Here is an 18,888-nt window from a genome sequence, read left to right on the forward strand (position 1 = left end):
GGGTGGCATAAAAATAAAATGTTCATTGATTATGATGCCTTGCAAAATGCTTTTCTGCTGGTGTGCAAAAAACCATTGTTGATTAAATTGATCAGTTCTTGTTTCTCTGTTCCTCTCGTGTGTGTGAGCACATCTGTGTCTCGTGCCTAGACTGCAAGCTATGTTGGAAATCAGTTGGACTGTAGTTTCACCTGGTTGTGAGCCTAAGGAAGGGTTTTTGGACTAAGATAGCATCACGAATAATAACAATAGTAAGCAGACCTGATTTTCTTGGCTGATTAATCTGAAATCTCCTTAGAGATATTCAGGAAGACAATGCATGGTTTTCTCTGGCAGTAGCTGACTGGGGTTTTTTGTATACCATTTTCCCCTAAAATGTTTGTCATGTTGCCAAGCTGCTCTGTTCCTTTGATATGCAAAGCACCTTGAAGAGAGAATCCTTCAATTACCAATATTCCCAAAGCATGGCCATGTAGTAAGGAGGGAAAGGGGATTTTTGTTTTCAGACATCTCTGAATATAAAAAGGAAACACTTGTGTTTGCAGGATTGTTCTCCTGGTAAAAGGCTTTTGGAGTGTTTGTGTGAGATTTACTCTTTTGTAGCTATAGTAGTATCACCACATTGTGCTCTGTTTTGAGAATACTTATGGACAATAATGTGAGTTTTGAGATATACCTAGAAGTGAAAGAACACTAGCAACGATACCCTCAAAGGACACAGGGAAAGTAATGCAGAACAAGAAGTACTCAATATATGTGATGAAATATTTGCTGTTCTCGTACATCTCTGATAATTTAATATCCAACAGGCACCAAGATATACATGATATAGCATGTATTATACTTGGATTTTTAGAGTCAGTGGGTTCCAGCTTGATCAAACAGCTTGGATGCAGTGTGGTTCAGAAATTCTCTCTGTTGTTAATGGTGGGGGAAATCTACTGCTTAATGAAACAATCTTGACCTGCTGAAATCTGCATGGGCAGAATGCAACTTATGAGACGCTTCCAGCCAGCCCAAAGCCTTGTCCTGGTGGTGACAAGGAATGGCTGTTCCCTCAGCAGGCTGTGTCCTGTGAGACTCTGCGGTTCCATGAGGAGGAGGCTAGAGAGCCCTGGGGACAGGCTCTGTGGTGTGCTATGATGGTTTTTGCTGGGGTAGAGTTAATTTTTTTCAGAGCAGCTGGCATAGGGTTGTGCTTTGGATTTGTGCTGAACACAGGGTTGATAATACAGAGATGTTTTTGCTATTGCTGAGCAGGGCTTACACAGAACCAAGGCCTTTTCTGCTTTTTGTACCGCCAGGCTGGCAAGGAGGTTGGGAGGAGACACAGCCAGGACAGGTGACCCCAGCTGATCAGGGGGTGTTCCCAGCCGCATGACATCATGCTCAGTGTACAAAGTGGGGGACGTTTGGAGTGATGGCATTTATCCGTCCAAGTAGCCATGGGGCCCTGCTCTCCTGGAGGTGGCTGAACACCTGCTTGCCCATGGGAAGCAGTGAATTAATTCCCTGTTTTATTTTGCTTGTGTGTGTGGCTTTTGCTTTTCCTATTAAACTGTTTTGATCTCAACCCACGAGTTTCCCCGCTTTTCCGCTTCCAATTCTCTCCACATCCCGCTGATTGGGGAGTGAGTGAGCAGCTGCGGGGCCTTGGCTGTTGGCTGTGGTTAAACTGGAATGGGTGAGCCGGGAGGCGCTCCAGGGCAGGGCAGCATAGGAGACCCTCTGGCGCTGACACCTGCTCTGCCACCACCTCTCCTCGGGGACCCCAGGCCACCCAAACCGGGCTTATGTTTGGCTGCTCGCTATGCCCACAGTCGCAGGCAGCGCCGCGGCCGCCGTGGCGCTTTGAGGGGGCCCTCCCGTGTCCCGCCGCCAGGCGGCGCTGCCTCCGCCGCGGAACGCGAGGCGCCGCCGCCGTGTTCCCGGGGGGCCGCGTTGCCGGGCGGAGCGCTGAGCGCGGCGCACCGCGTCCCGGCAGCAGCCATGGCGCCCGGCGGAAAGGTAGGGCAGGGGAGGGCTGGGCAGGGGAACGGGGGGCCGCCGGGGCTGGAACACCATCCCTCACTCCGATGACTCCTCCCCGGCCGCCCTCCGAGCTGCCAGTGCAAAGCTGAGTAGCTCCAAGGGAACGCAGTATTCCTGCAGCAGTAAATGCCATTGCTCTTGCTAAAATAACAGTAGAACTGTTGAAAATGCGGTTTGTGTGCCTGTTATGTTTAAGGAACCCTGTTGCTGAAAGCTGCGTTAAGGTCTCTTCTGATACAGGGCAGTTTAGTGCCTGTTAAGCACAGGTTTTGTGTGTGCTGCTGTAGCCATCTCTCTCTTATAATAACTCTTTATTATAACTTCTTCGGCACGGAGAGATCAGAGGTAAAGGCAGGTTTGTTCCATGTCCGCCCTTATCAGAGCTTGAGCAAAGCAGGTTGGTTTAGCTCAGGTGTGACAGTGTTGTCCTACAGACTCACATGCTGAGCATCTTAAAAGTGTCACCTGAACGCGGCATTGCCGGGTGCTCAGAGGTAAGAAGCACAGAGGTTATAACAGATGCAGAGATGTACAGAGGAGGATTACCAAAAGAGAGGCCGGCCCTCTTCCTTCCTCTTCCTCTTTCCCCTTGATAGAAGGAGAATTCCACGTACCCGAATGGGCACCGAGCTGGGAGATGGCTGCCTCCCAGAAGAGCATGTCAGCACTTGCCACTTGATCGTCTTTTTTCTTAAGCGAAACAGCAGCTCTTCACTCCTGCGCTGTTTTTGGTTTCTTTGCTGTCTTCTGGCCAGCTGTGAATGGAATTTTACCTGTTTTGGACAACAGGATTGATTCAGCTGCCAGCCATTGTGTGTCCTGAGGCAGGACAGCAACAAAACAAGGCTCTGCAGTTGCTGATAGAGTAATTCCCCAGGCTGGCAGGTAAGCAGCAACAAGGCTCTTGTGAGAGTGAAGTGCAGCCTCATTTACCGCCTCTATTCCACTCTGAGCTTCTGCACACCTAGCTGACTCCAGAGGCATTCATTCCTAGCTCCCAGACAGGCCACTGGTGAAGTCAAAGTGAGGAACAGAGTGCCAAGACTGAGTATAACCTCCTGGACAACTCAGGCTCCTCAGCCTTCTTTCTTTCTTTCTTTCTCTTCTCCTCCCTGTTCTCAAAGGATGCAGGGAGTTAAACCAGTGTTTGTTAAGCTGACAGGGGAGGTGCACAATGTATCGTGTTCTTTTGGTCGATGCTTGAAAAGGTACTTGTAATTGCTTGCAAGGCAATATGCAAAAGAGCTTAGACCAACACCTTTTTTTAATGTTCATCCCTTTTGCTTTGCAAAGGCAGACTGTGCATCTTGTGTCACTTGACAGTCTTCTGATTTATTGCCCACGTCCTTTTGGTAGCTTCGCTTCTTATGGAATTGGATATATTTTGTGTTTTAAAAGAAGGTGACTGGTTACAATCTAAGTAATACCTAACTTTCCTGTGTTCTGCCAAACAATAATTTTTTGCAGGCAGTGTAATTTAAGCCACTGGCAGCCCACCAAGATTTTATTGTATATTTAGGGAACGTTGGTTTAATCAGTGACAATAAATTTGAGCTGGCCTTGGTGGTGCTGGACATAATTTTGCTGAATTCCTCTTGCAACTACACTCAGATGGATGATAAAATTATTCAGATTAATCAAGGTAAGTTCTTCTTCTTCTCTGGAAGAACTTTAGAGGAACTTTCCATGACTTGAACAAGAGAAGCGACAAGAAGCAATTGTACTGTATTCGTATACTGGTACATAAATCAATTTAGGGGAAGACTTGGGCAGTGTTATGTGTAAATCAGTTAAAGTGATGATCAGAAATACAAACACATAGGCTAGCTTGGGGGATTTAAACCCCGAAATTGGAATTCATCCTTGCAATTTTCAACTAAAATATCTTTGTTTAATTTCCTAGTGTAGAAGAGCCCTTAAATCCCTAATACATTTGGGGGGTTGCACAGAAATTGCCCCCTGGACAGATGGAGTAAAGAAGGATTTTTTTGTATTTTCCACTGAAATGTCTGGAACAGGTACAGGATTAAATAATTTTCTGTTCAATGCAGTTATACCAGTTCTGTCTTCCACCATTGTGTCATATTAACAGTTACTGTAAAAGAAACCAGTAGTGATACAGTTTGATTTTCAGGTTTTGTATGTACCCTTTTAACCTTTTAATTATGCTTATATTGGCCCTTTTTCATTCTTATTCAGTATTGTCTTTCCTTTCCAGGTGGCAACAGTGCTGTGCCTGGATGTGGGCTTTACAATGAGCAATTCTTCCCCTGGTGAAGAGTCCTCACTTGAACAAGCCAAGAAGATTATGACAAAGTTTGTGCAACGACAGGTATGTGTGACTTCATATGTGTAAAAAAAAGCTGTTAAAAAGGGAGAAGAGGCAATAGCATCTATGAAAGATTTTCCTCACTTACTAATAGTTGAAATAAATGAGAAATGAGTAAGAATTAGTCTGTTTTTTATGCAGGAGTAACAGTACTCTTTGTTTCAGCTGTACTTTTTTTGCATGAGATTGGATTGGTCATTCTTTTTCTTCAGGGCAGTGGAAACTTTTAGGGAAAACAAGTACTATTCTCTTTCTCTAAAATGTTCCCACATTCCTAATACGTACCACCCTGAAGACTCATTTCATGTACTAAGTCAGCCAATTTTACTTGTTTTTCCTAGGTCTCCTCCTGTCAATGTGTTAGTTGAATTATGTCTCGCTTAGTGAACTCCCTGTAAGATGATGTTTTGAGAGGCTAGCACTGAAAGTAAGGAAAAGTAAATCCATTGTATTTGACACTAGTTCAGGTTGCTGAAATCTGCCTAACATAGCTGTGTATGAATCTGCCTGTGTTTTTTACCTGTTTTTTATTTTCTGTGTCTCCAGGTTTTTGCTGAGAGTAAAGATGAGGTCGCTGTAGTTTTGTTCGGCACTCATGGTACTAGGAATGGTCTTGCCAGTGGAGACCAATACCAAAACATTACTGTACATAGGTCACTAATGCTGCCAGATTTTGATCTGCTGGAAGACATTCAAGATGTGATTAAACCAGGCTCTGAACAAGCAGACTGTATCCTTTTGGTGTAGAACACTTCTTGAACAGATTCAGCTATGTAGGAGACAGGAGGCCAGTGTTGTGAAATGGGCTCAGATTTGCCTCTCAAGCTTTAACTACTATCAAAGTTAAGCTAATTTGTGGTTGTAAGTTTGTCCAAAAGCAGATTAGCTGCTTTTTGACATTCTTTTAGGCTAGCAGATGGAGTCTTGGCCTTTGGGAGTAATTGCTTTTATGAAGTGTTCTGCTAATTAAGGAGAACAAAGATAATATAATTTTAGGCCTCAAATAAGCCATGTGTTTTTAAAAATAGCATTGCAGAATTTGGTTTATGCTTTTTAATAAAAAATATTATTTATGCAATCTATCAGCAGAAATACCAGAAACCAGACTGTCGTGGTTTAAGGCCAGCTGGCAGCTCAGCCCCACACAGCCACTCGCTCGCTCCCCACCAGCAGGATGGGAAGAGAATTGGAAGGGTGAAAGCTGGAAAACTCGTGGGTTGAGATCAAAACAGGTTAATAGGTAAAATAAAAGCCACGCATGCAAGCAGAGTAAAACAAGGAATTCATTTACTGCTTCTCATGAGCAGGCAGGTGCTCAGCCATCTCCAGGAAAGCAGGGCTCCATCAGACCTTAGACCTAGGAAGACAAACACCAGAACTCTGAATGTCCTCCCTTCCTCCTTCTTTCTTCCAGCTTTATGTGCTGAGCATGGTGCCATGTGGTGTGGGCTATCCCTTTGGTCAGTTGGGGTCAGCTGTCCTGGCTGTGTCTCCTCCCACTTCTTGTGTCCCCCCCAGTCCTCCTCCCTTGCAGTGTGGTACAAGAACCAGAAAAAGCCTTTGCTCTGTGCAAACACTGCTCAGCAGTAACTAAAATATCTCTATATTATCATCTCTGTTTCCAGCACAAATCCAAAACACAGCCCTATACCAATTACTGTGAAGAAAATTAACTCTACCTCAGACAAAGCAGAATAGAGATTTATCAGGTTGATTAATGTATAAAGTACTTCTAACATTGCCAGAATCACTTCCTGGTTTGAATGTTGTTCGTGTTTGAATGTATTCTGTTGTTAGTTGCACGAGGTGTAGAGTTTTAAAAGAAGGTGATCTATATGGTGTTCCTTTGTGTGTTTCAGGAACATACAGTTCAGTTTCCTGCATTGTCTTCCCTTTTTCTGGCCATAAAATGCTTGCTGTGAGCTCCACTCAGGTAGTCAGAGCTGTTTCAGAGAAGTGTGCAGCCAGTCAGCTGGCTCACATGTTCCCAGTTGTGATGAGGAAGAAACCATCAAAAGTTTATCAGACACAGGTGGTTTGAAGGAAAACTTGCGGGAGAAATTGGTGTCATATATTTGTTGGTGGATTCAAAGGAACATTCTAAAGATTATATTGTTCCTTCATTGGACTTGAGCCTGTCATTGACAGTTGAAGGATTGGGATCTGAAGCAGTCTTTTAACTGTTTCATCAGGTAAATGGGGCAGAAATAAGATCGCAAAACAGACAAGTTATGCAGGAACCTCTTGCACAGTAGTCACTTTAGAAGTATTTATCTCAAAAGAGTGTTCCTTGACTAAAATGCGCGTTTGTCAGTGTTTGGGGGGGAGTGAAAACATTACATTGTTTCAAAGAAAAAACACTTGTGACATGGTTCATGTTCTAAATGACGTTTTTCTTAAATTTGCTTAGTTCTGGATGCAATTATTGTGTGTATGGACTTGCTTCAGAAGGAAACAATGTGAGTATGTAACTCAAAGCCTTTTACAGAATTCTGACTTTGCACTTTGAAGCTGATTTGATCTGATTATCAGTATTATCTTTCCAGTATGTGTAAATATGGAAAATGCTTTTTTAAAAGAACCAAACATTAAAAATAAACAGCACACTAAAGGAGTCTATCTCTGAAGAGTCCTCATGAGACATCTGACTTCTCTAGACAATCTGAGAGCTTTCTGAGGCGACTGGTAACTTTGTAGTACAGTCATGAGCCTATTAATGCCATTATAGAAGGCACAAAGTCTTCACTTTCTGTCACATTCTTTGTAATCTGTTTTCAAAAAGCATTAATTCGCATGTTAAAATGCTTAGGAAAGGGCTATCAAATTTATATTGCATATGCTACAAATTAAACAAGAAAGGTGACTTTGTTCAGCCTAGCAATTTGAAGCCTGTTGGAGGTAAGGTTTAAGTTTGTAAATATGCAGACTACGGGAAATGAACTTGTAGGACGAAACACTTTAAAGTGAGAAAAAATATTGAGACAAGTGTTACGAAGTTGTCAGTGAATGTATTTAGGCTGGAAAGGTGTTTCTAGCACTCAGTGAACTAATGGTCCAGGGAAAGGAAGGTAACTGTACTTCCTCTCAAAGCAAAGCTTGAACATGTTGCTGAAAAGGTTGTATGATCTAATCGTGAGTGCAGAAGGTGAGACTTAGTGATGCAATTTGTATTTTTGTGAATAAGGTCTAATCAGTGTGGAAAGCTCTATCAATTTAATGGTTAAAACTGAGTTGTGAATTAAAATCACTGTACTTATGGCAGTATAACCTTAAATATCTATGGAGCAACTGGTTTTGTTGTTTTGTGGGAAGTTGCCTGTATACGCTAAAACCTTTGATATGGAGTTTGCCTTCAGCTGAGAAAATACTGTAGGGTAAAAATTCAAGAAAATCACCCTTATGCAACAACATGCAGGTCACAACTCTGTCATTTTAACTGAATTTTGTTCTGTCACTGGCAGACCTTCCTGATGTGTATTGGTACTACTTCTTAGTGTATTAAGTGGTCTTGAAAGTCCCTGTTATCCATTCAATCTACTGAATTAGAGTACTGAAATGGAATCCCCACCAGCAGCAGTAATTTAAAATACATTTTCACAAGAACATACTTACAGCTGCGAAGGAAATATCCAGTATAACCAATAAAAAACCCTAACATATTTTGTTAGCAGTTTATCTACAATGGTGAAAATTGGCAGAATTCCACTCATTTAGATGTAGTTAGTGATTTATACAGTCACAGGAGTAGAGTCTTCAATTTTAGGGGATAGGAGGAAATAGGGGGAATCATATAAAGATAAAAATCCTATCATAAGTATGGTAACCTATGATAGAATAGCTACTACCAAGTAGGTTTATTTGTTTGGATTTTTTTCTTTTACAAGTTAATTACTTTGGTAAAGTATCAATTTTGTAAGGAAATATTTAGCAAAAGGCCTTATAGATAATATTTTCAATATATGTATTTTTTCTTGTACTTTAAGAGGAAAGAAATATGAGAAGAGACACATTGAACTATTTACAGACCTTAATAGTCCTGTCAGTGAGGATCAGCTGGAAATTATCATAGCTAACTTGAAGAAAACAGGAATTTCACTTCAGTTCTTGTAAGTATGAAAGTGACTGTTATACACGATGCCATTTCTTTAAAGGGAAACTGTTATGCTTTCTTAATAATGATCTTGAAAGAGCTGGTGATCTGTTGGTGTATGGTTTCTGTAGAGGTGTACCAGTAAGTAATATGATTATTATAAGTACTTCTATCAATGATACATGCCATGAAATCGAGTTATGGACCAAGTCCTCTTGATTCAGTGATGTACAAATAAATGTTAAGATGATGGCTTCTTCTCCACTTATGGTTATAGCTTAGAGCCACAGTCTAAAATGGGAGACAAAAGATCTGTATAAGCAGAGAAAGGGAAAACGGTGAGCCAGAAATAGCCTCAGAAACAGTGGGTTTATCACAGCAACAGCCTAGATCCTTTTAGGTAAGGAAGTTACTGGGAAAAATTAATGAGGTAGTGTTGCAGATATTTATAGCCTGATTCTGGTGTCAGTAGAAGAGCAAGTCTGAAGAGAAGGGTTTTATTCACAACAATGGGCTTGGAAAATGAAAACGTTGTCTTACATGTTATAGCACGAGTCCTTTGATTGTCATGGTATGGGCATTGATCTGAAGATTCAGTGTTGATGCTGAGATCTGTATTAGCTGTTGCATGGGATGGTAACATAGGCCATAGGCCTTCTGGAGAAATTTGTTTAAAAGCAAAACTCTGTGTGAATGTTAATGTTTGCTGTTTATAACAAATAATGTCACAGGAGAAAGTTAAAGCCGTAGTTTTACTTATGACCATTTTAGTATTTACTTTTACCTGGATCCAGCATTCTGTAAGGAAAAATGCTTGAACTTAGTAAATTCGTTGAAGCCATTTGCCAACCCATCTGCAAGATAACAGAGAGATTAGGTAGAAAAACATGACTGAAAATCATGGACTGATCCTCCACAAAAAATCTTTTTTTGCCTGTGCTTAGGGGAGGCTGAAAGTAAAAATGTCAGGTTCTGTGTACCCAGCAAAAGCAGGTGTGCTTGTAATGTGCCTTGACATGACCCTACTGCTCATTTGAGCCATATTTGGCACTGGAGGCAGTGGAGGTGCAACACCATGAATCCTCCAGCCAGTCAGACTACATCTACATTTTGGAGGCCCGGTATTTAGCTCCTGCTCCCTTGTTTCCATACCTGTTTGTTGTGCAGGCTAGCACAGATGCTGATACCTCAAGTTAATGTCGCAGTTTTTTTCTGTGAGATTTCTGATACATCTTTACATTTTCTTTGTAACATAGCAAAGAAAAAAAACCCCTTGGCTAAGAGAAGCTCAAGGGAAATGTTGCTGTTACAGCACTGACTGCAGATTTACACACTATCTCCCAGCCACACAAGCAAGGCATGATTTAAGAAATACATGTACAAATGTAAAATACTCGAGGTACTAGTTTAAAAATAATTTCTTGCTGAACCTTGTCATTTTATTATGGCCTATGCTTCCATCTCTTATACCCTGTTTATAGATTTGGTTGTAACTTCTGGCATATAGTTTTTCCTCCCTGTTATCAGGTGCCAAGCACACACTGAGCACTGTGTAGGGTTGAGTATTATGCAGTTCTCATCACAGTAGTCTCTAGGCATTGTATAGTGAAAGTTGCCTAACTTTTTTGTATCAGAGGTTTGAAACTTTTTGCTGTTATAATAGCTTTAAAATACAGTTTCTCTATTTATCAGCGGATGCTGCTTCCTAAAAAGGTACCTAACACTTTGCTGAAGCTTGATCTTTAATTTTGCTTTATGTGACATTGTTGTGTATATTGTTAACTCTGCTTATTATGTTTCTTGATGGATAAGTTTCGTGAGGACTAATGAGGTGGAAGTATGGTAAAGATCTGTAGGCTGCTTTTTTGGAAACATAATACAGTGGTAAAGTTATTTTACTTTGTGGAAATGTGCTAAAAGGCATCATGTGGTTCATTTAAAATTGAATCAGATAAAAGACTTGAAAAATCTGCAGGCATTATGAGGGCCACAGAGTAGAGGATCTTACACATCTTTCTTTTCTGTGTTTATTATACCTAGTTAACTCTCCTGTATTTTGAAGAGCAGCAAAATCATTTTATCTATAACCCCTGGCTAAATTTTTAAGTCTGATTCATGAAGTGCAGGAAAATGTGTCATCTTCAGTCAGAAATTCACCAAGTGTTGTAAGCTATTAAAATCTCAAAGAGTAACATTTATTCCAGAAATACCCAATAGCCTCACTGCAGAGAACTGCAGTCCCATTTGCTGGCATTTGGAGCCAATACAGAATCACAGGCCTGGAATGGCCTTTAACAAGTCATCTAGAGCAATCCTCTACTTCAGACTGGGTCAGCTTTATGCGTGTCATCGCTGACCAGTGTTTGTCTAATCTTCCGGTAAAGATTTGCCGTGAGAGTGGAGACTCTTTTCTCTCCTCAGGCAGTTGATTTTAGAGATTATGGTTTGAAATACCTTTATGAGGTTTCTGGATATCTGACTTGACTCCATGATGTGATTGCAGTGCAGGCTGAATATGAAGAACTCATTGTTTCCTTCTTCTCTGCAACAGCCTTTTATATGTAAGGCTGTCTTGCCATCTGATTCGCTTCCCTATGGGCTTTATTTTGTTGAATCTTTTTTCATAGATCTTGGTTTCTAATCAGCATTAACTTTACTATCTAATCCATTCCTGTATGTGGATGCCTTTATTGATGCATGATACCCAGAAACGGTGCATCACTCTGGTCAAGATGTTACCAATGCCAACTAGACCCAAAATACTACTTCATTTGTTTTCCAGGCCATGTGGCTCTTTGTACATCTGACTGCAGCTAAATAGAATTATTGATCCTGATAAAAATTTTGTTTTGTTTTGATTGGTTATTTTAATAAAGAAAAAATCAAACTAACTGCTTCTGCTTGTGTTCTTAGTCTGCCATTTCAAGTGGGTATTGATGACGCAAGTGGAGATACAACTGCCGGTGTACATTCTCATATGCACAGAAACTCATTTCCAATAAAGAGTTTAACTGAACAACAGAAACAGGGTATTGATGTGGTGAGGAAACTCATGCATACTTTGGATGAAGAAGGAGGGCTGGAAGAAATTTATACTTTCAGGTAAACTTGGCTAATCCTGTTTATTGTACTATAAATTTACTTTCTGGTTTCTTCTCTGAAAGATGAAATTAATTCAGTAATCAATCCCTTGACTTACTGTTTCACTGAAGTCAGTGGATTTTATAACTTATTGTACACTTAGTCCCTTTCATACAACTTCTTCAGTAGCTTTAGAATAAGTAGAAGAGCTTACAGATTTCAGAGGAAAATGAATTTTCTGTATCTATATTTAAAGAAAAAAAGCGGTTTTCTTCCATCTTTATTGTTGGAAGATTTTGGAGGTAATGTTTATATATATGGCATTTCAAAAGCATGTTATGGAAAGAGATGAAATTTGTGACACAGTACAGCTAGAACATTTGCATTTCATGGTTGCCTGTGTTCCTTGGTCTCAGACTTCTTTTAGCTCGCTGGTTTGATAAACTCCCACAAATGTTTTGAGTAATGTTTGTTGAATCTTGCTCTCTAACCACAGTCTGCTGTGTCACTGTGACAAACAATATACTTTTTCAGCAGCATTCCTAATGCAAGAATTAAAAGATGATTTTTCACTTCTTGTTTCCCCAATGAAAGAATCAAAATTCGTGTGTTTCTGAAAAAAATATAGCTAATGATATATCCAAGACTTTTCCACATCGTGTTGTCTCAGCTGGGCAACGGGCAAAATGCATCTACATGCCTTATTGAAGTCTGATGTTACTGACTTAGTTTCTTTTCTGCAGTTATGAAGTGTGGTCTTTTAGACCACAGGAAGCTCAGCAGACCATAGCTGTAATGTGATTATCCAATGTAATTTTTACATGAGGGTGGTACCTGTAGGTTTGCATGCTGTTATTCATCATTTTATTTGTGGGGTTTCCTTTCCTCACCCAACTCAGCTGATGGGCTTTGTACCTCAGCAGCCAGTTAAACTGCTACTTGAACATTACTGTGCATTAGTGAAGAAATATGTATCGCTGTATATGTGTTCCATACTAGTCAAGAGAACAGTCTGAGTCTCTAGAAAAAAGCAGGCTTTGTCATTGCATCAAAAGACTGCACAGAAAATTGGTATCTTTCCTGGACCATTTATCCTTTAGGATAATCCATATGCATGAAGCTACCATGTGGCTTGGCTTCTTCTTTATACTTTTTTTATCCCAGGCTGTTGCTGCTGTATAAGCTGTTTTTGTGCCATACTTCCAGGGGAAATCCAAAATCTCTGGATAAACAGGCATTTGGCTAATAGATTAAAGCTTTAGTTGAAAAAGTTGTTTAAGAATATGTGAGGTTTTAGATCCAATTAAGTTGCTTATCAAGCTTAAGAAGCCAGCTTTGCAAATCTGTCATGATAATTGACCAACTCAGATACACTCTTCGTTTTCCAAGAGTTATTATTCCTGCTGGTAAAAATATTTCAGCACTTGTAAAAATAAATTAACCATGCCAGGAAAGTAAGTGAGGAAATTTTGTTGTGATTTTTTTAAAGTTGTGATATTCTGGACAGGAATATCCCCTGCCTCTGGGGGAAGGGAATGGAGAGCAGAGGACAAGGAACATGTTCTTAAAATACAAGTTGAAATGTACATTTACTAGGGTTTGATTTTTATGAACCGTCTTTGATAACAGGCAGCATTTTTATTCTATAAGAAATTAAAGGATAGAGTTAATGAATTGAGCTTAAGTGATATTTTTAGGCATTTGGCACTTACGTATTTGATTTTCACATTCATCCTGGAATCTATGTGTTGCAGTACTTTTAATGATGTAGTAACAGATTCTTTTTAAAAATCCTATATTGGCGTCTTTATTGCTAGAAAAAAAAATCCTCCCTTTCTTCCTTTACCTAAGGAAAGAAAATAAAAGAGGAAATTCAGTGTTTATCTCATTATAAAAGTCCCAGTGCATTTTCCCCTTTCATTGTGCTTCTGTTAGAATTTAAAAAAAACCCTGCTCATCCTTAGAAACCTGAAAAGTAGAATGAATTTTGTACTGGAGTTTTTAGCAGTTGATCTTGATTTCTGCCAGACAAGTGCTTTAATCAAGAGAGAGATAGATTTCGGGTTTTATCGTAATGTGAAAAAGATGAGGTCAGCATTGTGCTGTGCTTCATGCAATAAAAAAGCTTTCTCTGTGTTGGAATTTTACAGCAAAATAGCCAATATAGTTTGTACGAGCTGAAAGCTGTTCTGAGGTGTCAACCTATTTGAATTCACAATGATATATTATAAATTACTGTAAATTTTTAATTCTTGGACTCCATTGCTTAAAGCTGTGCAATTAAGTTTACACTTTTTAGTATAAAATCATTACAGTTCTTTTTTGTGTGTTTTTTTTGAACTTCTATGTCTGCTGATTGGGCTAGAAATAATCAAAGTAACTTCTTTCATTCTGACAAAATATCCTTAAAATAATGAGTTCATTAGTACTGTATTAAAAAAAGTGTCAAAAGTTAAGTTCTACAGAAACAAAATCCTGTAACTTGAACCTGAATTCTTCACCTTCACTGTAGAAAACATTTTACCACTTAGAGACCCTTTTCTAATTTGTGTTCTTCAGTTTTAGCTACATATCCTAATTGGATGAGAACAGATAAATGTAAGATGCTTAGTAAGCAATTGTGTAGTTTCACCACAAGACCTAACACAGTGTCTTTGAGCCTTAATGTCACACCACCCACCGTAAAGGCTCAACATGGGTATAATCTACTGTACCACCTCTTTTTTCATTCTCTTTTGTGACAACATTTAATGATACAGTTTATTTTCTAATGCTTAGTGCAGTCTAAGCTGAAACAGTTGGACTTATGCATTTCCTTAAAGAGAGTGTATTGTCTATAGTATTTTATTACAGTTCACCAGAGTTCATTTGTTTTCCTGATTCCTTCCTTTAGAGAGAGTCTGGAACGTCTTTCAATGTTTAAGAAAATTGAAAGAAGGCCTATGCCTTGGCCTTGCCAGCTCACTATTGGTTCTAATCTGTCCATAAGGATTGTGGCCTACAAAGCAGTAAGTTCATAAAATCATGTATTTTAATGTAATTTGGCAGCAAGTTAGGTGCAGCTGCATCTTTTTTTCCTTAAAGTTAAGAAAATAAAAAGTAAAACAACAACCAGATAATTAGGGTAGAGATTTCTATGTGCTTAGAAGCCAGTACATCTAAAACTGTGGTTCCCACAGCAACTTTAACTTCACCATACTGTATACATGTTAAATAACTTAAATTTACAATGTACAGAAATAGAAGTAATTGCTATCTATGCTGTGACACTTAATGGTATTGAAGTCGATGAACCTGATTAAGAATGCTGTGATTGTTGAAGCTTTACATTCAGCATCACTGATATGTCTGCAGCTCCAGTGAGACACATATATCTCTTAAGGCCCAGGCATGAGAAGAATTTTGCACATGAGTACGTAAAATGGTGGCTTAAAATGTTTTACCAGCCATTGTTTCAAATCCTATCTCTTGTTATTTCAGACTTGGAAAAAAAAAGGTGTATTTTTTTAGCTTGTTTTTCTTGTACTCTTTGGTGGAGCTTGAGCCCAATCTGTTTCCTTTACATTTTATATGGATTCTTCACACAGTGCTAGGAAGAAGTAAGTGTAATTAAACACATAAAACGTGTAAATGTCCAGTTATAGAATAGTTAATAGGTAACTATATAGTGTGGCAGTATTGCTGGATCTGGTGAGATGGAGATTAATTGGTTTGTTATTTCAACCCAGGACTAGGAGTCTGGTATATAAGTTGAAATATATCTGATTTTTGACAGATAAGCATACTAGCCTTGAAAGAGATCAGCTTTCTATTTATACTTATTCATAATTTTTTATTAGGGTATTGTGCCAGACCTGTTCAAATATGCAGAAAGAGTCCCCTCCCAAAGGTTCTTACACAGAAAGTAAACTGTTTGGGAGAGTAAGCAGCATGAACTGAGTGACTGGCCTGAGGTCATACAGCAACCCTGCTGATGTAATCTATTCTGTCTTTACTGTTTCTGCCTATTCTACACTTTTCTTCTCATGCACTAACTGTACCATCAGTTGCACTTAAGTAGAGAGAAAAGAAAGGGCTATAGGAAGTAAAATACATAACAAGCAAGTTACCTGTTATCCTGTGACTTAGACTTCCACAAATGACTTAATCTAAGGGTTTAATGAATAACCAAGAGAAATATGCAGTCAGAAATATGCTACAGTTCATGTGTTAGGTCTCATACAGATGAAACAGTGTGGTGGAAGCGCTGTGGTAGCAGCCAGAGATGCGTATTTGGGGCTGTCATTATTGGTCCCTTATTGGCAAAACAGTGCAGCACTGTGTTTGAGATTTTTTTTTTTTTTGCCTTTTCTGGTAAGTACTCTGTATCCTACTGAAATGTTAAACATTCCTTTTCTTTGAATTCTGATATCAAGGTCACAGAAGAGAAGGTGAAAAAAATTTGGACAGTTGTGGATGCTAAAACCCTTAGAAGAGATGATGTGCAGAAAGAAACTGTTTACTGCTTGAATGATGATGATGAGACAGAGGTTCAGAAAGATGATACTATTCAAGGTACAGCATCTTTATGTGCACCCTGAAGACAAAATGAAGATAATGGCTTGTACTCTTAAGTCACCTGAGTGCCTTTTAGTTTATACCTTGATGCCTAGCTGTGATCTTAGAATGTAAGCTCTGCAGGCTGATGGAACACAGCAACTGTTATGTGAGAGTCTGTCTTCACATATTTTGGAAGTTCTTACTTTTGCCAGTATTAGGAATTATAGTAATACCACCAGCTGGAACTTGGGAGGCACTACAGCTTCCTAAACTATACTCTGTGGAGGTCCATACCTCAGTTTTGTAGTGAGTAATGCTGCTACCTCTGTTCTGTTTCCAGATCTCCAGCTGTACTGATAACGCAAATGCTTTCATAGCGCTGCTTTTTTCTAGGTGAGCAACTGCTCTAGTTATTCTGCAATTGGAAAGATGAAACCATCAAAGGAAGGTTTAGTGTTCAAGAGTCTTTTAGCTTTAAGAGGTTCAATCTGAAGTAGTGGCATGCAGAACACTTCTCTTAGAACCTACAGCTTCTTTCTGAGCAGATTAATTTCCTTAGAAGACTAAGACCCCAGAAACAGCAGGAAATATGTACTTATTTTTTAAAATGGAGTTAAGCAAATCAGTTTAATTTTTTGCAATTGTATAGATGTATTGTTACTAGTTTTTTTCCTTTCCTTTGCTGTTTGAATCCCACACAAGTAGGGCAAGTGTATTAACTATAAAGGGCAGAACTATTCAGATAACAGTATAGAAAGTGCTGTTGGATGAATAACATAAATTGAAAATTAAGATAAATACTTGGGTTTTTTGTTTAATCTTTTTCAATTGTAGTATTCACAGAGGTGTTTTGTAGCAGTATCAGATAAAGTCCCAATGACAGTGTGATTTTCTTTAAGTGGAAATGATAGTTAAAAGCTAATAGTCTATTTATGTTTTATAACTTCAAAACTATGTATAAAAAAATCCACTTCTTATAGTGAATATATTTTGAAGCATTTGTGACTGTTCTCAGTTAATCTGCTGACTGCTTATGTTAGTAAGTAGTTGTGGGATAGTAGTAAAAAAGAAGTTATAAAAGTTTAGTGTGAACAAAAGAGGCCAAAAATTTCCCTGTCAGTGGTGTGATATTTCTTATGCTTAAAGAGCTGCTGATGCCTCCTGGACTTTTGCAGATCTTTTGAGAAATGTTGTAATTAGAGAATCCTTTGTGTTTGCGGTACCCATAGTGAAATTTCTTTCATTCTACCTGTGTGATTGCTTTTCAGTTTGCAGGAAAATATATCTGCTTGTAGGTTTTTCCTCCAGGGATTTACCTCTGTTCCTTCTGCTTTCCTCGCACCTGAGGATATCATCCTTAGTTTGTGGCCGTATAATAAAGTGATGATGTTACAGTGAGGTTATTGGAGCTTGAGGTAGGGGAATAAGCAGTTGGAACAGATGATACCTCTGAGAAATTACAGCTTCCTGCTTAGTGGAGATATGCCTGTGGTGTAAGGCATGGGAAGTAAAACACGGAAATGTATAGGAAGACCAGTTCTGCATACAAGAGTGATTTGGTTTTCCATTGTGTGAGGGTGTATTTTGCTTCCAGTGTCAATACATTTTATTCCCTGAATCTTTTCAGGTGTCATCTCCTGTGGTATGTTTGAAGTTTTTCATATTATACTTGCAGGGAGTTGCAATCTGTTTGCTGAAATCTATTCTGTGAGCGTAACTTTGGGCAAGATGTTCGGTTCCCTTATTTTCTTTCCTGCTCTCTGAGGGTGCTTGTGTTACATAAAATGATGTACAAGGGGTGCAGCTGCTGTTCATGAAGTACATAATGCGTATATGGGTGTGTGGTTTTTTTGTTAACAGGGAAAGTAATTTGATGAGCATGTGTGGAACGTAGCTGTGGGGCATGAATGCATTGTTAAAATATTCAGAGAGCTAATTTTGGTGTTTAAAATCATAGGCCCATATGCTTACCAGATGCTCTTCTCTTGTTCTCCAGGTTTTCGGTATGGGAGTGATATAGTTCCTTTTTCCAAGGAAGATGAAGAGCAAATGAAATACAAAACAGAAGGAAAATGTTTTTCTGTTTTGGGATTCACTAGATCGTCTCAGGTATGGTACTAAATTTCTTCCTATTCAACTTCCTGGATTATTCAATAATCCAGGTTTTGGTTTGAATTCACTAAAGTCAAGGTATTGTACTGGGTTTCAGTACTTGGAACTGGGCATTTACAGTCAGGTATGCAGGGGTGACTTACTTGCTGAGTCTAGTACATGTAAGCAGTATGTGGTCTTGTGAAGGAGCGAAGCTCATAAATGTGGCTATTGGACCCTCGCATGAAGCCAGAGCCACTGAACTCAGATCTCTGAAAAGTGAAGACTGAGGTATTGTGGTCTCATTTCATCTCACAAGCTTAAATGCTGATGCCAGACCTGCAGCAGAACATGGTCTGTCTTCTGTTCAGCTCATGCAGCAGCCTTTCTGGCTTTGTCCAGCCACGAGTCTGGCTTCTTTTTAACAGAAGATGCTGCTCCCTTAACATTATTGTTAAAGAAAGTGTGAGAACTGAGTCCATTCGTTCATCCTCAGTTTCATAAGGATTAGTATGTGAACCATAACTTTCTTCTTGTTTCTACCATTAAAAAAAACCCTAAATGTCACGAAGACTTCTTAGAATTTAGACAAAGATAATATCGTTCAAAAACTTTCCGTATTTCCATGAGATGCTTGGTGTTTGTATGCACTTACCTGTACTTGGGGTAGTGACTTTGCTATTCTTTTTCCCTGACAGTTGTAAGAAACTTACATTGAGCAAGTACC

At 39.2% G+C, this 18,888-nt stretch overlaps 1 protein-coding gene across 1 annotated transcript in view; it reads left to right on the plus strand.

Annotated features, from left to right (window-relative positions):
* Positions 1-1,933: 1,933 nt before the first annotated feature.
* XRCC5 (X-ray repair cross complementing 5) overlaps positions 1,934-18,888 on the plus strand; it is a 50,669-nt gene continuing 33,714 nt past the window's right edge. Inside the window, exons 1-9 of the mRNA XM_027734797.2 lie at positions 1,934-2,007; positions 4,250-4,363; positions 4,907-5,090; positions 6,771-6,819; positions 8,344-8,466; positions 11,364-11,552; positions 14,425-14,539; positions 15,947-16,085; positions 18,067-18,179. Coding sequence (XP_027590598.1) covers positions 1,990-2,007; positions 4,250-4,363; positions 4,907-5,090; positions 6,771-6,819; positions 8,344-8,466; positions 11,364-11,552; positions 14,425-14,539; positions 15,947-16,085; positions 18,067-18,179 — 1,044 coding nt within the window. The 5' untranslated portion in view covers positions 1,934-1,989. The remainder of the gene's footprint in view (positions 2,008-4,249; positions 4,364-4,906; positions 5,091-6,770; positions 6,820-8,343; positions 8,467-11,363; positions 11,553-14,424; positions 14,540-15,946; positions 16,086-18,066; positions 18,180-18,888) is intronic.

Source organism: Pipra filicauda, unplaced genomic scaffold, assembly GCF_003945595.2.
Source record: "Pipra filicauda isolate LSUMZ 115617 unplaced genomic scaffold, ASM394559v2 scaffold218_size1660888_pilon, whole genome shotgun sequence".
Taxonomy (NCBI): Eukaryota; Metazoa; Chordata; class Aves; order Passeriformes; family Pipridae; genus Pipra; species Pipra filicauda.